Raw genomic sequence first — 24,453 nt, 5'->3', positions numbered from 1 at the left:
ATCCATTTCTTCCATTGTAAAAAAAAATAAAAAATCAGCGGGGAAATGTCTAGTACAGAAAAGTAACATATTGTGCCACAATTAAGACACTTGTTTGGGGACTGTGTTCACAGCTGTCGTTCTTCATCAACTAGCACAGTAGTCAATTATAATCAAATTGGCATTATCCCATATGCAGTAGTGAAACAAAAACATTTTCAAAACAAAACCTAATTTACTGTACTGACTAAAATTCAAAGGCCAATACAACCACAACAGCCCTTCACACGCGCGACTGATCTTGAGCTCTCCATCCCTAGTGCACATGACAAAGTCGTGGAGAGGAAATCAAGTATTTCTACAACTACATGAAATACATTAGACATAAATCCTTGGACTCTTTTAACAATTAGTGTCAGCCGATTGAATATTTTATTGTGGCAGCAGGTAAATAATTATTGAGAATACCCTTCCTTATTTAGTAATGTTAAGAAAATGGCTTTTCCCTCAGCGTGATGTCAGGTGTTCAAAAGAGAGACTGAACTGATTAGCAGTTCCATTGGAGGTTTAATACAGAATACTGTGTATACTGGTCATAAATAAACTAACAGACAATGGTGTCAAGTCCAGAACAGAGAAAGAGGACCCAGATGCGTAATGATACTCACAAGTTTATTGAAATATAGAGGAAAGTCAGCGCCAGCGATCCGATGCTCGCTGGACGCGGGAAGCAAGCCGCTCACGGGATCGGAGCGTGTTCTAAATGCGGAAGTGGATCTTCCGGAGCGGGAGATCGTAGCGTAGTTAAGATGGAAAAACAGGTCGTTAGCCGGGACGGGAGATCAGAACGTGGTCGGGGTCAAAAAAACGGTCGTTAGCCGGGACAGGAGATCAAAAAACGGGTCGTGGCAGGAGACAAACGGGGAAATCAGGAACGGACGAGTGGAAAACGGGTGACAAAATGGGGCCGACGGGAGTCAGAGTCAAAAAATGCTTTCCTTGTGAAAACAGAGGTTCGCTGACGGACTGACAACAGGCGAGTGAAAGGACTGAGCTTAAATAGGACGGGGAACCAATCAGGTGATTAGCAGCAGCTGGCGCCAAACGAGCGGGCACAGGTGAGTGTAATGAGTAATCATGACAAATGGCTGTAGAAATTCACTTGTGCCAAAACTAACGTGTTTTACCATCATTCTTATAAAAAAAGTAGTACATAAAATGATTCAAAATCTAAAAAATTCAAACATACAGTTAATAGGAGAGATATTCTACTGATGACCAACTCTTCATCTTTGACCAACACTTAATGAGGCAATCAAATGTATTTTGTTAAAATGGACGAATGCTGAACTTAACATCTCATGAACTTAAAGTGATGTTTCCTGTTCTTCATTGTGTATTCAACTCAAAGAAGTAAGGTGATATTATGGAATAAAACACAACTAAAGTTACATAATTACAACAAAATGAATGAAGAATAAATGAAGAAGTTAGAGAATCATGACAAAACACAGGCAGCGACATATCTCTACCACAACAGTAACTAGTGTCAGCATTTGTTTTTGATGTAGTATTGGAAATATTCTGTATCCTCTCTATCACTTTGGCACGTGCCAAGGAATGGGAGAGCTTAATCTCATTATAAATTATCGATTTTTAAAATTTGGCACAGATTGTGTAGTATTCCTCCCAGGACCGACTCATGTTCTACTCCAGGGGTGGACAACTATTTGGAGTGACTTGTTACACTTAGTTTCATCCAATTGGTTTTAAAACAAACACAATAAGAGCAAAATACTATATTAAGTCCCTGTTTTGAGCACTTAATTTGTTATTTAGATCTAAAGTATTACTGTAGGCTTTTTTTTAGTGTATCTGAAGTCGGATTTTTTTTAAGTTCTGTAGTTTTTTTGTTGATAGCGTAATTTTATTTTTGTGCTATTTTTTGTAGTCCTTCTGAAAGTAATTTTTATGTAGTATTTCCAAAGTAGTATTACTTTAGTATTTCTGTAGCACTTTTGTTGTATTTTGAAAGTGGATTTTTCATTGTATATCTGTAGTATTTTCATAGTATTTTGTATTATTACAGTTGTTTTATGATTTTAGTATTTTTGTAGTATTACTGTAGTATTATTTTTTTAAAATATTTTTTGTGCTATCTTTGTTGTATTATTTGGTATTTCCATTTAAGAATGTTTGTTGTAGGTCTGTAGTATTGTTGTAGTATTTTTGTAGTCTAGTGTTATTACTGTAGTTTTATTTTTGTAGTATTTTTGTGATATTTCCATCGTTATAGGTGTAATTTGCAGTATTTCTGTTGTAAACCTCTTGTAGTTGTATTTTTGTAGTAATATTTCACTAGTAGTTTTTTGTATTATAGTATTATGTATTGATATTTTTTTAGTATTTCATTAGATGTATAATTCATGTATTTCCAAAGCATGTATTTTTGTAGAATATTTCTTTTATTTCCATGGTAATATTTTTTGGAGTGAATAATTCTGTAATACTGTAGTATTTACTGTAGTAGAATTTTTGTAGTAATTCTATACAATTTTTTATTTTCAGAATGAACGCAAAATTGTATATGAGGTCCCTGTTTTTAAGCACTATATATATATTGACTTTTGTGGTTATTGTGTAGTATTCTTGTTGTATTTCTGTAGTAGAAGTATTTTTGAGTGGAAACACAAATTGACAGTGGGGACAACGTGAACCCATCTTGGGGGCCCCCTAGTGGTTGCTGTTTTTTTTTTTAAGGGTTATTGTTCTATCTTCGTTATTCATTATCCATTATCCGTTATCGGTCAGTTCATAATACGCTACAAAGCCTAGGAGCCGGGACACTTACTCTCAGCCAAAAGGCCAAGCTAAGGTCCTAGCCCTAAAGCCTTGCTGCGATCATTGTGAATGCACCGTTCCCGGCCCTAATCAGCCGAATAGCTCGCCTATGCCTTGGGCCAGATCTGATTCCTCCCCACAATCATGCAAAATATGTTCCAAAATACTCCACGTGTCATGGATTTCAAGGAAATATTTTCAAAGTAGACAGGTGATCTCATATATCATAGAGCTGTGACATCATTTAAAGACATCGAGAAGCAAAACAAACAGCTCTTTCAATTGAAAAACAGACAGCGATTGTAGTAATCAGCGAACGCATAGCGCTCATTTCAGCTTGGAGTAATTAGAACTTTGCTTACCGTGCCGCTGTGGGACTTCTGACTGTTTTGTCCGAGTGGATCATCAAAGAGTATGTTTACCTCACGTTGTGTAGAGTGTGCGTTCCTTTTTAGACTTCGCCTCTTTTTAGGTATTTGATTGGGACTTTTCCTCCCGCGTTTTTGCCGCCATTCAATTAATGTAATATTGTCCAATAAGCTCTCCGTTAGCATATGGTCTCCCGTGGGCTTCCAGTTTTGTTTGGTCTAGGTTACCCCCGTTAGTAGTCGGCTAGCTGGCTTGCCTGTCATGCTCATGGGTTTTTGTCCTCCTGGCTGGGTTTGTGTTTGTTGCTGCTGTGGCTCGTGGTTATCTTGGTTGCTTACTGCATGTTTTCCGTCAGCTAGCCCCCCGTTTTTTTTCCATCAATCGGTCCCGGCATCCTCTAAAACATCCGGCTAGACTGCCGTGTCTTGGGCTGTTCAGCCCATTGTAGCTCTGTGTATTTTTTTTGCCAGTTCGCCCAATTTTGGCTGCTTGTCAATCGTTGCACAATTGCTGCACCCATCTGCGACACAACGCCTAGGCATTCTCCACAAAATATAACAAAACTTGTTTTAAACATTCGAAACCTTTTTGACTAGTTAACAAGTAAACCAACAGGGTGTCTGGCCTTCTAGCGTGCTGGTTCTCCTTACATGACGTCAAAGCTCAGGAAGTCAAAGACAAACGCATTCTCTAGTAAAACAATTGGAATATACTAATTACATATATATAGATATTATGCAAAAAAATCATGTACTATTTTCTCCTATTTTGTATCTTTTCAAATTTAGGAATCCCTTCCAGATTGGTCGCATGGCTCAGTGTGTGTACAGCCTGTTGTGAGTGTACAGGCTTCAGAATGTCAGTACATTGAGTTTTCTTTTGAGAATGTTATTGTCGCACTCCTGCGAATATGTTAATGTCAATTTGATTATTATTGACTGCTGTGCTAGTTTATTAAGATTGACAGTTGTGGACACAGTCTGCAAATGAGTGTCTTAATTATGGCACAAAGTGTTTGTTACTTTGTGACGCGGGGACCCAATAGGCATCGCAGCTGTGGAGATCCGCGGGGAGCGCCTGACCGCGTCACAAACCTCACAAAAATATTTTTTTTTAAAGAAAAAGCTGCATCATATTATAAGCCGCAGTGTTTAAACTGTAGGAAAATAAAAAGGTTTTACGGTACCTTCTGGTAGGGCTTCTTACCAGTCTAGCCAGCCTTTGCTCGTGCCGCTTCTGCTCTTTCTCCGCCTCCTCCTCTTTCTGCTTCTTCTCCTCGGCAGCTTTCATCTGAGCCTGAGTCAAACAAATGTGAGAATTAACCAACAACCAAAATACGGGCTCCCTCCTCGCCCTCACATGTTTTTCTTCTTCTTTCACTCGCTTGTTTTCCTCGGCCTGCTTCTTCCGCTCGGCACGGATGCGGGCTCTCTGCTCGGTGGCTAAGGACATTTTACAGATAGACAGGGTCATTGTAGTGTACGAAAATTTAATATTTTTTATTTATTTTGTTTATTATTGTTGTTTTTGGAATATAGATTAAAAAGCAATATCCACCTTGTTTTTAATTAGCGTAAGTTCCGGACTACAAGCCGCTACTTCTTTTCTACATTTTAAACAACGCAGCTAACGATAAGATGCAGCGTAATCATTTTGGGGAAACTGATGGTTGCAAGGGTGTCGGTGGCAACTTCGGACATGCGCCGGACCCCCATTGCGAATCTCCCAAACTGCGGCGCCTGTAGGGGCCCCGCATGGATGTGTTGGTGCTCCCTGTCCCGTCTGGCGGCACTGAATCCCTAATGCCACCAATAAGCAGGTAGGCACCTTGCATGGCTGACTCCCTATTGATGTGTGAGTGTGTGTGTGGTGAGTAAGTGTGAAGCACATTGTGAAGCACTTTGAAAGGTTTTCATTGACTTGAAAAGCGCTATATAAATGCAGACCATTTACCATTTAACATTCACTGAGCATCCCTAGTGGGTCGACTTGGCCAATGCTTAGAAGCTGGCTTAGGAATGGTACGGACCAGGGCAATCCAACAGTTTAATTAAGACAAAGCATCGCGGGTGATGACGCGATTAGATTTCTGCCGAGTGTTCTATAGGTGAAGAAATTCATTTAAGTCCGGGGAAACGACGCAAGTGCCCAAATTTGTCATAATTTACTTTTTAATTCGCATAAATGGAATGTCCTTACTAAGTAAGACCGCGATCTTGGCAAAATCAGCGGGGAAATGACTAGTACAGAAAAGTAACACATTGTGATGTGATTATGACACTTGTTTGCGGACTCTGTTAGCAACTGTCAATCTCAATCAATTAGTGCAGCAGTCAATATTAATTAAATTGGCATTAACATTTACGCAGGAGTGCGACAAAAACATCATTAAAAAAAACTCAATGTACTGCACTAGCTAAAATTCAGAAGCCTGTACAATCACAACAGGCTCTACACATGCTGAGCCATGCAACCGATCTTAAGCTATTCCATCTCTTGCGCCAGTAGTTGGCTGTCATGGCCTGCAAGGTCTTTTCTGCTGGCTTAAAAATAACTGAATCACAGACTGATGCTGATTAGATTTTGATCATGAAGACTTAAATAATAATCAAATAATTCCAAATTGTCTGTCAGTTTCTTTTAGTTGTTTTTCCGTTGGTTGCACTGCTTCCAGATGTGTGTTTTATCCATTTAACCAAATAAGAAACCCACAAAGAAACAAATATTAAAATAATGCAGCGGACTGACCTGAGATGATGGGGCACACTGGCGTTTTGGGTCTCAGCTGTAAGGGTGCACCAGATCCGTCGGGTTCCTCAGGTGCACTGCAACAGAAAAAAGCATGTTGGAGACAACATAACAGTTGGAGTGAATTTTCAATTTCCTCCATAAAATCCTACCTTGTTTGTGACACTTGTCTGGAGGCAGCGGTCTTCTGTGCCTCCAGTTCCCAGGCGGCCATGATCTTTTCCCGCTTGAGCTGTGCAATCTCATCATCTTGCTCCTTGAGCTGCTTCCTCTGCTGCGAGATGATTTTCTTCTGGGCGGCATTGCGATTTTCGAAGAGGCTCCCTTGCGAGGTTTTCGCTTTCGGGCGGGTTGAGTTGATGTCGTTTTCGGTGTTATCCTCATTCGCGTCTTCCGGCTGGGCCTCAGCGGCGTCTTCCCCGTGCTGGCTAAATCTCACCCGGTTTCCTGCAGAGGTTTTACGGTGACGCTGCTTCTTTGCGGGTTTCTGGGACTCCCCCTGTAGGCCGAGAAAAAGAGAGTTGGGGTGGCAGTAGCTCATGAGGTAAAGCGCTCCTCTTGGGATCAAGCGGTCCCAGGTTCGATTCCTAGCTCCTCCAAGTTATATGTCGAAGTGTCCTTGGGCAAGACACTGAATCCCTAATGTCCACGTTGAGAAAAGTGTGAAGCACATTGTAAAGCACTTGACCTGAAAAGCGCTATATAAATGCAGAACATTTACATTTATGCTAAATATTTAAATTATTTATTTTTCATTGTCATTGATAACAATGTAGTGAAACATTTGCAATAATATTAGACATAGCACTCCACGGTGAACACATAACGACATTAAAGAGAAAAAAAAGGCCATCAGTAAATGGGCAAAAATATTGACAACGTAGTGCTTACAGACAGGCCTAAGGTATAATAACAGTGAAATGAAAAAATAGTCCATCGTAACAATACTGCAATGAAAAATAGTGCAATAACATTTAGCAGCAATGAAAAAAATCCCAAATAAATCACAAGATATATATATTCAACGCTTACGAGTGTGTTGAAACCTTTGAGATTTGGATTGGAGAGTGTTTACCAGCTTCTTTAAATATATATATATATATATATATATATATATATATGTAGTATGTCAAATATCTGTAAGTATGTTGATATATTAAAACCCGTGTGGATGACCAAAATTGCAATATCAAAAACCAATCAATTAAATATAAATCCATACATAAATAAAAGCTAAAAATAAAAATAAGACTTTATACGTAATTAAATCCACATTGTGTAATATTTGATCACTAGAGGGCACTGGTTTCCATTGCAAAGACAAACTAGTGCCGTATGATCATTGCGTAGCAGCTAGATGCCAGACAAACACGGCAGCGACCTAAGGTAGGGATTCTACTAGATAAAAGAAATACAACTATTAACATTGGTCTGATAATTCATAGCACGCAGCCCAACGGTGCAAATGTACAGGGTTCTATTCCAGCTACAGCCTCCCTGTGTGGAGTTTGCATGTTCTCCCCGTGCTTGCATGGGTTTTCTCCTGGAACTCCGGTTTCCTCCAATTCCAAGAACATGCATGTCAGGTCAAGTCGTCCCTAGGTGTGAAAGTGCGAATTTTTTGTCCGTGTGCCCTGCGACTGGTTAGCAAACAGGTCAGGGTGTCCCCTGCCTCCTGCCCGAAGACGGCTGGGATTGGCTACAGCACCCCCGCGACCCAACTAAGGATAAGGGGTGCAGATAATGGATGGATGATAGTTCATGTATTTTTGCCTAGTATTAAAATATTTTTTTTTACTGAATGAAAATTTTTTGTCCCACTAAGAGGCACTAAATATTTCACACTGTCGCTTTAAGATTCATTATAAATAAACTCAGTATAGTAAAATAAAAGGGAACAAAATAAACGTTTTAAAATAAATAAGTGTTATAAAAAGGAATGTATAATTTTTATTAAACAATATAAATGAAGAAAATAGTTAATATAAGAATTTTTTAATATAAAATATATCAATAAATGATAATAAATTAAATAAAAACAATGCATATGTATTCATTTTATATATACAAATTAAAGGTGCATTTTAAGTAAAAACAATGTTGAAGTAAAAAAATGTGTTTATAAAATGTCATCATGAAAACAAAGTAACACGATATTGTCATGATTACTGATTGGATTCACCTGTGCCCGCTCCTTTGGCACCAACTACCTCGGAGTCTGATTGGCTCCTTGTCCCTATTTAAACCCACTCCTGTCTGTCGCCTGTTGTCAGTCCATCTGCGAACCTTAGTGTTTACTAGGCTAGCCTTTTTCGACCCTGACTCCCACCTGTCCCTCTCTTGCTCCCGTCTGTCTCCGGCAACGACCCGTTTTGATCTTGACCACGTCTTCTCTCCCGTCCCGACTTACGACCTGTTTTTGATCTCGACCACGTCTGTTCTTCCGTACTGGCTTACGACTCGCTTCCGACGCTGACTACGTTTTTGCCCTCCTGTCCCGGCTACTGACCCATTTTTCCATTCCCGACACCGCCATCGCTCGCCCCAGAAGATCCACTTCCACGTTCAGAGCGACCTGCTTCCCCCGTCCAGCGATCACCGGATCGTGGGCGCAACCCTTTCTCTTTCTTATAATAAAACTTGCGAGAAACGCAACGCAAGAGGGTCCTGTCTCCGTTCTGGTCCTGACATATATAGTAAAATAGATTTAAAAAATCATAAAAAAAATACGTAATTGTAAAATAACTCAATGAATGTAAACATTTTAACAATGTAATTAAAAAAATATAAACATGTAAAATAAGTAAATAATGGGTGTCCAAATGAAATGTAAGTTTGTTTATACAATGATAAAATAAATTAAAAATATATATATAAATAGTAATATTTAATTATGTGTATTTACTTGTTTATGTTTTACTTTCGATTTGAAAAGTTGGTGTCATGCAAAATATCTCCTAAATTAGGTTTTGTCACTATCAATACCAGGGTTTCCCCTAAGACCACCATAGTAGTCCACAGACTGGTTCTAAGAACATACCATTGTGATTTTCTAAGAAATTATATTTCTGGTTGTGCCTATTTTAACATCTAGTAATTACAACCTGGTAATAACATGTTGTTTTAGAAACGTGGCTTTTCGCCCTAATCAGAGACAAAAAAGTATCTCTCAGCTTCAAAAAGGTTGGCGACCCCTGATCTAAACCGTCCCACAACAGTTTAAAGGTATCAATCTGTTAATATTAAATGTATCCTTGCCTTTATGATAAAAATATATACGAAAAATAATTTTGGGGGGAATAACAGTGTTTTATTTTTTTTAAATAATGAATTCGGGAGAGCGGCAGGTCTTTCTTTTTCTCTCGACAGCAAAGACACCTTATTCTAATCACTTCTATTCATTTTAAATGTTTCTGGTCCTCTGTAACTAGAACCCTGTTGAACGAAAACTATGTACTGTCTCACTCCTCTATGACTTTATCAGCCTTTTGTGCCCAGCGGCCCCTCCAGCTCGCAATCCGCGCAGATAAAATGCACCAACCTGATTATAAGCGCAACCTCTGTTTTGACCTCTACACCGTCTAACTTCACCTAACCTTTCCCTGCTTTCTTTTGTCCCCCGAGCTCTGTTCCCCCCATCCGTCCGCCTTCTTATTCGTATACCGTCGACGCATTTCCATCTGATCCTGCCCTCTATATACACAGCTCACCCCGTAAGACGCTTTTAGAGTTGAGCGGTTGAGGCTGTGAGAGTCATCTGAGTTGTTTGACTATTACTAACATAGTGAAGAGTATGTACAAAACATCTCTTACAGAAATACAGCGGTAACTTTTCATATTAACTTAATTCATTTCAGGGTTGTGCTGGTGGCTCAAATTGCTTGCGGAACGAACACATTTTCCCAATATTATCACGGTTGCAATGGCGCCCAATTGGCCCCGCCCGTGTGGCGCCAGCTCCGGCTCATTGACAGATTGGCTTTCCGTCTATTTAAGCTCAGTGCTCTCACTCTTCCTTGGTCAGTCAGTCAATGAACCTCTACCCCGCAAGACGTGGGTTTTGACTCGGTCCTGTTTCCTGTTGGTATTGTTCCTGTTTATCTTGTCCTGTTTAATATAGGTTTCCAGTTTCGTTCCTGTCTAGTTTGTCGTGTTTAATTTTGAGATCCTGTTTTGATATCAAACGTGTCTGTCCTGTCCTGTCCGATATCTCCTCGGGCAATTGGTATCGATCTCGTCGGCCTCTGGCTTCCTATCATTTCACGCCAGACTGCTGCCTAACGTGCATGACTCCCCATTTCCCGTAAAATAAAAGGCTTGCGTGAGAAACGTCACACATCTGGGTCCTGATCCTGTTCCAGTTCATGACAAGTATAAAATTATTAAAAAAGCGAATTGGGCTCTTCCCGACCTCCTAAAAGGATCAAAATGAGCTCTAAATTGTTATAAAACACGTTAACACAATAATTACACATAGAAAATAATCATGACTTTTGATAATACCTAAGCACTTAACTGTAAAATGAAAGTTACTGTAACTTTAAACGAAAGTGAACACACACATTTTGTTTGCCAGTTTCAGTTTGCATTACTTTCTTTTGCCCTTTAAGCTGAACTCGCAACGTTCACACTTTTTACAGGTCCTAACAAATTAAACGAGATTTGTTTCTGCAAGTGTCATTAAAGAAAGCTATCGCACGACCAGTTGGCACTTTTTCTGGATTATTTTTTCAACGAAAGCAGAAAAATTCTCCCACTTAGCCAGCCCCTCTATAATTTCCTTTGTAAACGGCAGCTTCTCTGGTTCCTCGTCCTCTTTGCTGTTTTTTTTTTGCAACAGGAAAACAAAACCTCTCTCAGAAATTACTGGGCTAATTATTCGCCGGCTTTGTGATCGGCAATCGCTGCTTCCCGATTGTACTTTTTGGCATGGTCACTCACACGAACATGTGTGTTTTTGTATAATTTTTTGCTCCATTTCAATTGTCGTAATTCTGTGAACCTCTCAGATAGGACGCACTGTGTTAAATATGGTGAAATGACATCTGAGCCCTTTAGTGTTACCTGTGGTGTTCCGCAGAGTTCAGTACTTGGCCCCCTTCTTTTCATGCTTCCATTAGGTGATATTATTCGCAAGTGTAATATCAGTTTCCATTGCTACGCAGATGACACTCAACTATATCTTCCAATGGAGGAATCTGCCACACTAAACAGTGGAAATTTGGAGGCCTGCCTCACTGAGATAAAAGAATGGATGTCACTCAACTTCTTGCGCCTTGACTCTGAAAATGAAATGAAAAATGAAATGATCTGCATTTATATAGCGCTTTTCAAGTCAATGACTTTTCAAAGCGCTTTACATTGTGCTTCACATTTCCCAATAGCGGCAGTGATCTGTGCAGCCATGTAAGACGCTAACCTGCTTATTGGGGCTATTGGGGTTTCAGTGTCTTACCCAAGGACACTTCGGCATGTAACACAGACAAGCCGGGATTTGAACTGGGATCCCTTAATCCTAAAACGATCGCTCTACCTCCTGAGCTACTGCCGCCCGACTGAAATTTTAGTTATTGGTCCATCTAAATGCCATGAATTGTTCTCAAAAACTGCTCTGAACATTGACAGATGTAATATCAACCAGAGTGATTCAGTCAAAAATGTATCTGTCATATTTGACCCTAATCTGTCCTTTCAAACACATGTTAAGAATATTACTAGAACAGCTTTTTTTCCATCTTCGCAACATAGCTAAAATTCGCCCTATGCTGTCTCAGTCAGATGCCGAGATTATGATTCATGCGTTTGTTAGCTCCCGTCTTGACTACTGTAATGCACTACTTTCCGGTCTCTCGAAGTCTAAAATCAAGAGCTTTCAGCTGGTACAAAATGCTCCAGCGAGGCTTTCAAATAAGACAAGAAGGTTTGATCACAGTACCCTGATTTTAGCTAACCTGCATTGGCTCCCTTTAGCTTAAGATGTGATTTTAAGGTTCTGTTGGTAGTATACAAAATCATGCATGGACTTGGTCCGTCATATCTTTCAGATTTAATTTCCCCCTATGTTCCGGTACGGAGTCTTCGCTCTGAAAATGCTGGTCTACTAGTGATCCCAAGAGCCAAGAAGAGATCCATAGGTTCGAGAGCATTCTCCATTCGGGCCCTGGTGCTGTGGAATGCTCTTCCCCCTGAGATTCGATCTGCAACCTCAGTGGAAATGTTTAAATCCAAGCTTAAAACACACTTCTACGAATAACCTATATTTTATGTTGACAATATCTGTGTATAATTTGCCCTCATGTAGGTTTTAAATCAGGGGATGGTGTCATAATAGTCTGTGGTTTGCAATAATCTGTGGTCTGTGCAGCCCTTTGAGACTCTTTGTGATTAAGGGCTATACAAATAAACATGACTTGACTTTTGAGTTTTTTTTAGGCACCTCACCATTCTCCTTTCTGGAACTCAAGGCTAAGTTCACAAAAGGTCACAAAAAGAAGATGCTATAAAATGCGATTAAAGATATGCGATCAAAACAAACTTGCTGCAGAATACAGGTACTCTGAGGTATAACCAAGGGCGTGGAATCAGATGCCTGATGGTGTGAGGTGCATGCACAAACTGGACCTAGCTGATGGCGGCGAGCGGTCACGAGCCGTTTCAATCGGTGTCTAATGGTAGCCTCTGGTACTGCTTGCCACCTGGATTTTTCTTCGTAAAGCGAGCAAGATGTTTGTATCCAAAAACCTTGTGTATCAACATTCTCATGTGTAGAGGAGCTCATGGAGGTACCAGTGGATTGTCTGGGCTGTACCTTTGCTGTGCTGTCATGTAGGTCGATTATCACCGTCTCCGGGGGTTTAAACTGGCCTGATGTAGCTGCATTAATTAGGGCGACCATCTTGCGTCGGGTTTCTTCCTGCTGGGCCAGCAGCTCACGCTGGTCACGCTCTTTCCGGCACCAGAGTCGCCACTCAGACAGACAACGCCGTTGTAATCTCTTCCGGTCACTTTGCTCAGCCAGCTGGAATTGTCTAAAAGAAGCAGAAGTAAAAACAGACCTAAAAATAATCCAGCCCAACCAGGCCCGTGGTATTAAACCCCAGCCCGAACCCGACCACTTAAATTGATTTGCAGGACTAGGGAGGAGAGGTGAATTATGATAACAAATGAATGTGAATAATGAGTTGTCTTTTACAACAAAATATACTGTGAGTTAATTGAGACTATAAAAACATTTACTTATTTTATATTTTGGTATCTGCAGAGGTTATCTTAACCGACCATCATTGACGGATTATTTTAAGAGGCAAATTTTAGGACTTAGGTTGTGGTTAGAGCTAAGAATTCGTCTTAAAAGTAGAATTTTAGAGAAATTTTCCAACCAGGGTTTTAAATAAAATTTGGGGATTTAGGACAAGGTTCTAAATTGTTTTGGCTTTGGAATAAGGTTGATTGTAAGGTTTTAAACTGAGTGCCTGTTTTCAGTGCGTAGCTCCTCCTCGGCCCTCGACACTTCCCGCTGTTTCCTCTCTGCCCACATGACGGCACGCCACGCTCGCCAGGCCCCAAGCTGCCTCCTCCAGTCGCACAGCGCCTTGGCCCTGCCTGTACGAAGCCTCTGCTCCATCACCACCGAGTACCAAAGCGAAAAATACCTCTGCAGACACTGCCATGCCAACTGTAAATACGGCACACTTCTCGCCCCCACAAAGATATCATTGGGGACCAACCTTGAGGTTCTGCAGGTGAACAGAGATTTCATCTTTCCTTTCTGGGCCCCGTGGCACATTTTCCTCTGTTTTTTGTTGCAGCATCGTAGGAGGTGAAGCAACTGGCTGGAGGCTTTTCGCCAACCATCGACTTTCGATTTTTTCCCTGTGAAATGGACATGGTGTGTCGGCAAATGCCAAAGCAGACCAAATGCTAATATGCTTTCAGTTTGAATACAAAGCGACCAGAATTTGCAAAAATCCTCCCAAACCTATTGCAGAAGTAATTTCCCAACTAGCTTTTATCATGGATCCTTCACATGACAGAATTACCGGATTCTGAGGCGCTGTTCCAGGCCTTTCCTTTCCTGCCGCTGCCGCCGCATCCTTACGATCTCCTGCTGTAACCTCTCATGCTCCCTTTTTCTGGCTTCGTGACGCCTTTTCTCCTCCTGTTCCCGCTCTCGTTTCTTCTTGGCTTCCTCGTCGTTGAAGGCCCGGTTCTCACGTACCTATTTCCATGAACAAACACAGAGTCACTTCTTGAAATTGTAAGGTTCAGACTCAACCTCAGCCCAGTTCTTTTATCTTAAATACTCACTATACTAGGAATTTGAGACTCGGCCTCACCATTGTGCCAAAGTGAGACCTAATGGTCCTCAGTGGTTCAAACTGGGTAATGTGTGCAAGAGTGCTATTAGATCGTTAGACGCCAGGCAAAGACAAGTAGCAGGAACCTAGTGGATCAGCTCAAGTCTTCTCTCTAATATTAGAGAGGGCTGATCTAACTGAATGATACGCGAGTATGTGGATTCACGCAAACTTTATCCTAATCGAGCCCTGCCCAATTTTCAAAATAACAGATTCTGTTTGTATTTACTTGCTGGTGGCGCAGCTCCATAGTAACAACAGGGTCAAGGAAGGTCCTGTTGGTTCTGCCGCAGTGTCCCGCCAGTTTCTCGATCATCCCCCCATCCAAGACTTTCTGCTTCTGAAGATCTCGTAGGAAATCGTCGACAGCATGGTTCTCCGCCTCACCAGCGAGGTGGATGTACAGATCTGAATCAGGTTCAGTCGTGTCAAGACCAGAAGCGTGGTTTGATTTTTGTTTTGTTTTTTTATTTTATGTGTTACACCACAGGAAGGAACCAGTATCTATTAAAAACAGTCAAAAACAATCTAATCTGCATCTAGACTCTAGAGTTGTCTGTTAAAGATATACATTTAGAAAGGTCATTTTGTTTAAAACAAAAACAACACACACATAGCACAAATTTGTCGTCTTGGGCAGAATTGTCTTTTTGTTATCGATATTAACGCGGTGAAACACTGAATGCTACGGGGATTAGACATTGCCTTGCAGGGTTATCATTTAATAAAGACATTAAAGAGAAAATTAAGATAAAAGTATGTCAGTACAAAAACGTAAAATATTTACAATGTAGTGCTTAGGGACTGACCCAAGTAATAATATAAGTGCAATGACAGAATAATGCATCGTGACAATAGTTCAAACAAAAGTAGAGCAATCACATTCCTCGCATCAAATATTCCCAAATAAGTCAAAAAATATGTATTTTCACAGTTTTGCTGCTTGTTTTGGGTGGTGACCTCTCCCTGCGCAGCAGCCTACGACCACCACTCCCCCACCCCTCTGCCCTCTGTCATATCAATGCAAAACTGTTCTATTAAGACTCCGGCAATATTTTGCACATTTTTATCCACACCTTATATATTCTTATATGCATACTTTTTTCCCTTTTCCTTTTTTTACCTTGCCGTATTTGTTTTTTATATTGTCCTTTATTTATTGCATGTTTGCATGTGGGAAAGAGGAAGTAATTTCATTTGTGTTGTGAATATAGTATATTTGACAATAAAATTTAAGTTGAAGCTGATGGCCCTGGGCAAGGAACTGTCAAAAATTGTTTTATTTGGGTCTTTTGGTTAAACTATTCCACACTGCCCCTCCACCTGCCTCCAAAAGCAAAAAAAAACAGTTTTTTTTTTTCTTTTTTACAAAATAATGTCTATTAATTTTACCCAAGTAGTGATTTGGTCTGTTTTGGACTCAATAGCTATTACAGTTAATAATATTGATTTACCATCAAATTTGTTGTACTGGAAGCCAGCAGGCGGCGGTGTGGGCGGGCTCCCTTTCTCACATGTCAGGCCATTCGTCTCCAGCTCTGGCTTCCACGTGTTATCCAGCCAGTCTCCCAGCAGGGCCTGGGCTGTGGCCCAATGCATCATTAGGAATCGTTTTATTTGTTTCATTTATCTATTTAAACTCCTACCTTCGGCGTAGGCATCATCATGATCCTTTAGATGCTCCCAGCTCCGCAGAGCCACCGCAAGGCTTTTGCTTCCAGTCTGGGCTCTCCTGGGGAAGAAAACCTCAGACAGAGCAAACTCCGAGGCCTTCTCTACTTGCTGTTATTGTCAGAAGAGAGACAATTGAGTTGTGAGAGTGCCCATGCATAAAATGCTGACGCAAACGGCCGGAATGCTTGTGGATGCGTGACTTAGTGCAGCCCCAACATCATCCCTCCAGGTGGACTGTTTGTTTCAGCACTAAACAGATGCCGAAACATAACACACACCCGAGCTGCGCTGGAAGTGTTGCTGCTTACCTTCCGCCAGTGATCGATGTCCTCTTTGCTTGCGTGCTTCTGGAAAAGAAGCAGAAACAAATCTAGTGTAAGCAGGTTGGGAGTTTGCAAGCAAAGGTAAATAGTCAGGGTTTTCTGACATTAGCTACACTATTTCAGATATTTTCTTAAATTACAATGATACAAATTGTCTAGTCCTCGTGTGTCAAACGCATGGCCCACGGGCCAAATGTGGCCGGCTACATCGTCGACAATACCGAGAATAGCACGAGAGAAAAATGAGCCACAACGACCTGGAGTTTTAAATATGTCCACTGAATGTCACTGAAGCTGGGCGCAATTAATAACTTAATCCAAAATTTAAAAAAAAACTCCCAGGTGTCTTTACAGAAGTTTAAAGAATCTTTAGCTCTTTTCCATAATACATATGAAATCTAACAGTGACATTTGCATATTCAGGTAAACATTTACATAAAATTAAAAAAGGTTTCTCCATTTTCCTCATGTTGAAGTTGAGTTTTTCTTTGCCCTCATGTGGGTTTTATATCAGGGGATGGTGTCATGATAGTCTGTGGTTTGCAATGGTCTGTGAAGCCCTTTGAGACTCCTTGTGATTAAGGGCGTCACAAATAAACATGACTTGACTCATGTGGTTTTTGAGTTTTTCCTTGCCCTCATGGAGTTTTGAGATCAGGGGACGGTGTCATAATTGTCTGTGGTTTGCTATAATCTGTGGTCTGTGCAGCCCTTTGAGACTCCTTGTGATTAAGGGTATCACAAATAAACATGACTCGACTCATGTTGTGTTTTTTTGAGTTTTTCCTTGCCCTCATGTAGGTTTTAGATCATGGGATGGTGTAATAATAGTCTGTGGTTAGCAATAATCTGTGGTCTGTGCAGCCCTTTGAGACTCCTTGTGATTAAGGGTGTCACAAATAAACATGACTCGACTCATGTTGTGTTTTTTGAGTTTTTCCTTGCCCTCATGTAGGTTTTAGATCATGGGATGGTGTAATAATAGTCTGTGGTTAGCAACAATCTGTGGTCTGTGTAGCCCTTTGAGACTCTTTGTGATTAAGGGCTATACAAATAAACATGACTTGATTGGACTTGAAAAAACAGAAATATTTTTAAATGTTTAAATCAATCATTTAAATTCGTGTTTCTTTGTCACTTTCCAATCTGCATACATTTCCCTGTGTTAAATAGATGATAGTGGAAATGAATTTGATTGTTGTTTTGCTTTTTTTTCAGATCAGGGGATGGTGCAATAATAGTCTGTAGTTTGCAATAGTCTGTGTTCTGTGCAGCCCTTTGAGACTCCTTGTGATTAAGGGTTATAGCAATAAGCATTACATGACTTGACCAGACAAATGCACAGCTGAAGAAAAGAAATCTTAGTGAAGGAAAAAAATTGAGGAAAAGAAACCCTCGATAATCATTTATAATGAAACGTTGCATCCCTGAATCATTATTTTAATTGCGAGCCTCTCAAAACACCCCCAGCCCTCCAGCTAAGGCAAATTTTTATGCCATTAATTTAGTCTGGCCTACATGAGAATGCTTTTCCCAAGCGGCCCCCGAGCCAAAATGAGTTCGACACCCATGGTCTAGTCCATCTTTTATCCAAGGAGTTAGTACGTTTTAAACATTTAAAAAGGTAAAAATCTGTCAAACTCAGGGTTTATTTCAGGATCTAAGATGGGAAGAAAGTTGCTGTTCAAACCAATTGATACCAAAGAAGGCTTAACCCAGTAGATTAAATGAAAACATGTCCAAATGTTTAATTGATTTCATTTTTATCATACTGTATATGGATTATAGAACGTGTCATGGAGGCTTTATGATAAAAAATAGCATCCAAATGGTATTTGGTGAATATGAAAGAAACATACCTTGGATCCTGATGCTTTAGGTGTGACATGTCTTCCAATACTACTACTCCTACACTTAAACAAGCGAGGTGCCGGACCCGGTAATGTGGCCATCTGTTAATAAAATATATAAATTTATTACATATGTCAATTTTGTCTTTGAAATGCCATCGGTAGTGTCGAATAAAGTCAACTGTCCAGTTAAAAATATCAAGACAAAAAGTTTCCAACGCGCTTGCTCAGAAGTCTGGGTAATGTACTTCTTTGGCATGTTTTGTAGCGACATAAACGCACATTTGGACTCTGTTTTCCACAATGCAGCTGCGTGTTTACGAGTCCCTGTGGTGACCATGGTAACTGTGGCAGACTCAGGAAAAGGAAGAAATAATATGAAATAAATACTAAAACACAACAAAATTACGAGCATATTGCATGATGAGTTAGATATTACTAAGGAGAACTTTTGAATTATGTTTTGAATATTTAACAAGACTTTTTGACGTCGCGTGGCGATGACATCACACACAGCCACATTGTAGTTTTCTTACAACAGTGGTAAAATGAAGTGATATTTCTTCAAACAAAAACAGAAGTTTTGTAATTTTAGCTGATAATTATACATTTATATTGGTTACAGAACTCATGAGGTAGCCTTTCACGAGGAGAAGAGGACGAAGGAGACCCCAAACGGCTAGCTAGTGGCTAATTCACGTGCTTCACGAAGCCTTGTTTATGAGCCGCATGGCTGCTAGCAAGATGAAGCTAGAACTGACTCGGATTATCCAGGGAGGAAGCCGCCTCGGCATCCTGAAGGGTCTCGGTAGGACGGGGCAACACTCCCTGGAGGTACCAGGCTGCCTGTTATACACACAGTGCGGTACAGTCCCTCACCTGACCCAAGATACACTGCACACACTGGTCAAGCTTCCCTCTGTCACTCAAGTCACACTGGATCATTTGTAAGCGGTCATTGACATTGTGTTCATTATTCTTTAATTTCACCATTAATTAAATGCGTTATTTTTATAGAGCAGAGCATCAGGAGGCGTTGGAGGAGTTCAAAGAGGGGTTTCACAAGTTTTCAGGTATTGCACTATAAAAAGGGACGTATATTTGTGAAAACAACACAATAGTTTTATTGTTGACATACAAACTATGCATGTGTTCAAGTGAATTAGAATTGTCGTTATTTTCATTTAGAACAACGTAGTGAAAATTGTTTACAACGACTTTTGCACTCCTCTTGCACTCTTTGCACTACTGTAAAATACTATACATAGCCATAATTATTTAGTATATTATTAGTACTCAATACTCCAACTCAATACAACATTTTATTTATATCTGTACATTCAAGGAATCTGTGCGGGTCGGATGTATCGACATTTCGTTCTGTATACACGTGTACTAGAATGACAATAAAGTAGATCTGAATCTGAATCTTTAGACGTGGCAATCCAGGAAAACATCTATCAACCTCATACAATTTTCCCCCTATTAAAGAATGCAATCCCCCTCATTTAGCGGTGATATACCTAACAAACTCAACACGGCACCTATTTACTCACAGCAATATAGACTATGTAGAATGAAAACAAAGATAATTTAATCAAAAACGTTTTTATCAAATAAACACCACAAACAATTCTTCCATCGTCTTTTTCGGTTTCATCCCCTCTAGCAATAAAATTTGTTTGGCCTATTATACGTCGCAGTGCAGGACTTCGCAGACTTTATCATAATTAGGAATCAAAAATGACGTTGTCGTCTGCTCCCAGTGACTCAGACGATTCTGCACAAAAAAGTTAAGACAACGGACACAATTTGAAATGAGCAAAATGCATTCAATTCGGGGAAAACGTACAAGTTGACAGGCATGGGATAAATATAAAATAAATAAATTACTTTAACTAGAATGTTATAATATGATATATTTAAATTGCAGTGATTATAGACCATACTAAGTTGTAAGTGTATCAGAAGATTGTACAAGATTGCTGTGACATTAGTATCAACGACTTTAAATAATTAGAAGAGTTAAGACAACCCTGGTATGAGGGTTAGGTCTTGTGTGCTTGTTTGGGGTGGTGATGGCCATTTTGAAGACACTCAAAACCTGTGAGTCCTTGTTTTAAAGGATCTGTAGCGTCTTCCAGAAAGGAGCAGGTACAAGAGGTGGTGGCTAGCGTGAGGTGAGTCTTTTATAATGTTGTTTGCCCTGCTGCGGTATTGTGTGCCAGCAATGTCCTTTAGATCAAAACCAGCCAATGATTTTCTGGTATATGTTGATGACTCTCTTATAATCAGTCTAATTTACTGTATATCAATTAGGGTTCTAAGAAAAGCTGTTCAGTGGGATTACAGAACTATGATTGACTTCTCACATAACATTGAAAGTGAAGACATTTGCACTTGTCTGAGAGATAATAATGCAATGATTTTGTGTCAAATTCAATTTCTTATTGGACTCTGTGAACATAAGTCATGTCACCATGATGACATCAGAAAACTTGTGGTAGAGCTATAATAAATGTCAGATGAAAGATGGACACATGGATAAGCAAATTTGGGGGAACCTAAATTTAATAGATTAATGGATTATTCATAGCATGTAAGAAAATCCAGTCACTTTTCTTTCAAGCCATTCTTTTGACCTCCACCACCTCTTTTCAGTCTTTAACTTACCGTATTTGATTATCTAACTGTGTGGGCTGAATTACCTGCGTGATTCGTCCTTGAATGAGAAAGGTGAATAGCTCAACGAAGCACTTGTGTACAATGCTTTAAATGTATCTGACCTCTAATGTTGACCTCATTAAACATTGCATTATGGAAATAAACGCCTTTGCACGCTTTTGCCTCCTCAGGCAAGTGACGTGGAATTGTATCATTGTCGTATGCTATCAGGATAACAGGAGATTTCTACTACATTTCTGTGACAAGTTCTGCAATAATTTGGTCCTGTGTATGTTTTAATGAAGTACTCCCCCCTCCCCTGACCTTTTGTGGTGCACAGGAATACATGACACGGTTTTGTTCTGCTCTCTTCATGACCCTGCGACACCTGGACCCACCGGTTACACAACCAACAAGGTTAGACGTGCCCTTTTGCTGTATCCATTTTTTTTTAAATTTCATTCATCACTGGGAGTTCAGTTGTCTGGGTCAGTCTGTTTGTCTCCCTTTCTAAGAATTGGTCACAGGAATGTTAGAAGCTGCAAACGTTATTTCAACATGTTATACAATAAAACTGTAAGCCATTATTTTCATATATCATCGCAAACACCATAGTGTATATTTGTGCCACATATCTCTGTCCGTCAGATTGAATCTTGGTCAGTCAAAGCGCGCACTCTCACTGCCATGTTGCACTGCCGCAAAGCTGGGTAAAATGTCACATTGACGAGTGTCACGTTATCCCTAAGTTGATACATTTTTCAACTCTCTGTGACCAGAAAAGCAGGTTTAGTGCCAAGCGTCATGCACAGAAAACCTGCCCAGTTGCAAAGCCGGCGATTTGAAAGGAGCATAAAAATGCGGGCCAGCCATTGCGAGCAGTTACAAAAATACGTTGGAAAATGCTTTGGTGGATGTCAGAGTTTATAAAGATATAAACTCTTTGCTGGCGAAATTATTCAGATAAAAGCACTCATTGAGTTTTAATCTCCTTCGCGAATGAAGCGAGCACGGCCCAGTCGCCATCTTGCCAGGCTGCCCGAGCCGAACTGCCTACATCCGGTCAGTAGGCGTGGTTTATTGAGAAGTCGCACATAAACAGGAAATGGAGTCACACATGAGTGTCATATTACATTACAATGAAATTAGACTGAAAACGTAGAAATAGACTGATTTTTGTAACGTGACTATGTGTGTGTGTGTGTGTGTGTGAGATGATTATTTAGACTGATCTTTGAAACATGACTATGTGTGTGTGTGATGATTACTTGTATATTAGGAATATAAAGACAGGTTAAACAAGTTATTTTCATTGCATGGGTGTCTGAGAAATACACACTTAAAAATAGCTAACTTTAGGCCATAAATTGCGCATTACAATAACCTTGTAAACCATCTAAACCAAGACATGGCATCCTGTCATAGTGGTTAAACCAGTGTTCTCGTTTGCCCGCGTCACTCCGTCCTAGACGCATCATTTTTGCTGGGGACGTATAGTCTCAAATCAACGTGCGTCCCCGGGACGCAACTTTTTTGACACAAAATTGTCATTATTACCCGATTACTTTTTTTTAACAAAGATTTACAGCACTCCAAACTTTTCGTCAGGCAGATCCGCCATTGTTGTTTTGGTCTTGCGGTTCGAGTTCTCGTCTGCACGCCGATTTCGGCGCTTCGAGATCACGTCATTGTTGTGGTGGTTGTCGTCAAGGGAAGGTGAAAATCACCACAAAATTGGTAATTTCTTCAGTGTCAGTAATAAGTCGAAACATAATGCAGAAAGTGATAACAACGGCAATAATTCCGGCACGAAAAAAACGGCGGAGAAATTCATATTTGTCCACCTGTACGTTTTTGCAGTACAAAGTACGTTTATTATGCATTTTAAGACGTGTACGACCTACAAGAAAATCCGTACGGAAAAACCTCATTCATGTCGAGCAAATCATTATCTCACAACAAAATGTTAATTAACAATATATATGATATAACAAAACACATGTACAATATAACATGTTAAACTACATAAATAAACACGTTTGGAAAAAAATATGGTGTAAGATCATTTTGTAAGGGAAAATACAACATTTTGTAAGGGCATGGAGAAGTGGAGGTTGACAGGTATGAAAATTCTTTGAAAGATCGTGGAGGCAAGGAAAACACGTGTGTTCAAGCGAACAATTCGACGAAAGTAAATAAACAAAAGAATACTCCTAGCAAGAAAAGGACTTTTTTTGCCAAAATGGACTAAATTATATTCCTGGTTACGCTATGAGAAGGATGATAATGGATTGGACCTTGAGAAGGCATTACAACTGTGGCGGGACAGCAAACCACGAAGAATATATGAACTGAAAGATCTGAAGTTATAACTGCTTTGTATCACCAATTAACTGATGATTAAAACTGAATCAAAATATGGATTAATATAATTATTTCAGCAATATTATTTTCTATATTGTACAATATTGTTGTGATCTGAAAAATCTTGAGGTGATAACTGATTTGTATTTCCAATAAACTGTGATGATTAAAACTGAGTTAATATATAGATTTTAATTATATATTTGTCACCGATTTACAATTTCAACCTCGATAACACTAAATTTTGTGGACCCATAGATCTCTGTTAGGACCCATAGATTTTTAAACATGCGAGTCCCCGGGACCCATCACTTTTCAGTGGTAAAATGAACACTGTAGTTATAACAAAAGCAGCAGCACTGATATTTAATACTGTTATTTACCAAATCACCGATATGAGTATTACACTTAGTTACATTTAAAACGCTTATAGGGATTTCATCTGTGTATTGCTCATACAATACCTTAAAAAAGTACAGGATTGGAACCACCCTGCCCACTGCCCAAGGATAGCTGGGAAAGGCTCCCGCACTCCTGCGACCCTACTGAGGATAAGCGATGCAGATAATGGATGGATAGGTGTCGAGCAGATTTTTTTTCCCTTAAAGTCATGTCTTGTTTACCGTGCTTTGCGTGTGTGACTGTTTTTTTTTGTGTCATTGCCATTCATAACTAGTGTGTTTAGGATTTAATAATTTACATGGGTTCACATATATCATGGATCTAGCCGTTTTGCTAAAAAAATACATCAGATCAATGCATTTAGATATAAAATCTACCAGATTTTCTTCCGGGAAAGCGTGACTCCGGACACCCCTAGACTGTCCACCCGTAGGATCTTACAAAATTCTTTGGGAAACACTGTCTGCCAATGGTTTTGCACAGTAGAATTAAAGAAAAGTACATATTCTTTACAAATTATTTGCATATGAAGCGTTTGGCAGTAAATCCTTTGTTCATTTTTGCCTGGATTTCAGACGGTGTCGGTGTGGGGAAGCGGCGGGCGTATTGAGCTGACTGCTTCCAAGTTCATGGCTTTGCAGAAGCTGGTGCGACCCGACTGCTACGTAAGCATGGCGGACGGTGAAACCTGGCAGGATAATACCTCGCGCAAGCGTGTCCGCAAATCGGTGGAGCGGACCCTGGCCCACTTGGACGAGTGCCTGTTGGTGCACCAGGGGTCAGAGGTGCGTATTTCAAAAGATTTTATCATGTAATATTAATTATTAGCAGTCAATGTTTTTATACTTAATAAGGTCCCATTTTGTATTATATAGCGTAATC

The 24,453-nt window shown here is 40.0% G+C and overlaps 2 protein-coding genes across 2 annotated transcripts in view; one reads left to right on the top strand and one right to left on the bottom strand.

Annotated features, from left to right (window-relative positions):
- ccdc191 (coiled-coil domain containing 191) overlaps positions 1–18,407 on the bottom strand; it is a 28,104-nt gene extending 9,697 nt beyond the window's left edge. Inside the window, exons 1-13 of the mRNA XM_088322160.1 lie at positions 18,151–18,407; positions 16,277–16,315; positions 15,941–16,076; positions 15,749–15,877; positions 14,524–14,702; positions 13,977–14,155; positions 13,665–13,809; positions 13,410–13,600; positions 12,746–12,965; positions 6,090–6,436; positions 5,938–6,014; positions 4,549–4,631; positions 4,396–4,485 (exon numbers count right to left, since the gene is read on the bottom strand). Of these exons, the coding sequence (XP_088178286.1) occupies positions 4,396–4,485; positions 4,549–4,631; positions 5,938–6,014; positions 6,090–6,436; positions 12,746–12,965; positions 13,410–13,600; positions 13,665–13,809; positions 13,977–14,155; positions 14,524–14,702; positions 15,749–15,877; positions 15,941–16,076; positions 16,277–16,315; positions 18,151–18,243 (1,908 nt within the window). The 5' untranslated portion in view covers positions 18,244–18,407. The remainder of the gene's footprint in view (positions 1–4,395; positions 4,486–4,548; positions 4,632–5,937; positions 6,015–6,089; positions 6,437–12,745; positions 12,966–13,409; positions 13,601–13,664; positions 13,810–13,976; positions 14,156–14,523; positions 14,703–15,748; positions 15,878–15,940; positions 16,077–16,276; positions 16,316–18,150) is intronic.
- The window catches only part of qtrt2 (queuine tRNA-ribosyltransferase accessory subunit 2), a 32,534-nt gene continuing 11,176 nt past the window's right edge, over positions 3,096–24,453 (top strand). Inside the window, exons 1-5 of the mRNA XM_088322161.1 lie at positions 3,096–3,232; positions 18,767–19,088; positions 19,159–19,214; positions 21,146–21,222; positions 24,147–24,356. Of these exons, the coding sequence (XP_088178287.1) occupies positions 18,862–19,088; positions 19,159–19,214; positions 21,146–21,222; positions 24,147–24,356 (570 nt within the window). The 5' untranslated portion in view covers positions 3,096–3,232; positions 18,767–18,861. The remainder of the gene's footprint in view (positions 3,233–18,766; positions 19,089–19,158; positions 19,215–21,145; positions 21,223–24,146; positions 24,357–24,453) is intronic.

The sequence above is a fragment of the Urocampus carinirostris genome, chromosome 18 (genome assembly GCF_059441175.1).
Source record: "Urocampus carinirostris isolate Australia breed hairy pipefish chromosome 18, RoL_Ucar_1.0, whole genome shotgun sequence".
Classification (NCBI taxonomy): domain Eukaryota; kingdom Metazoa; phylum Chordata; class Actinopteri; order Syngnathiformes; family Syngnathidae; genus Urocampus; species Urocampus carinirostris.
Note: the sequence above shows the minus strand (reverse complement) of the source record. Positions and strands in the feature narration are given on the sequence as shown.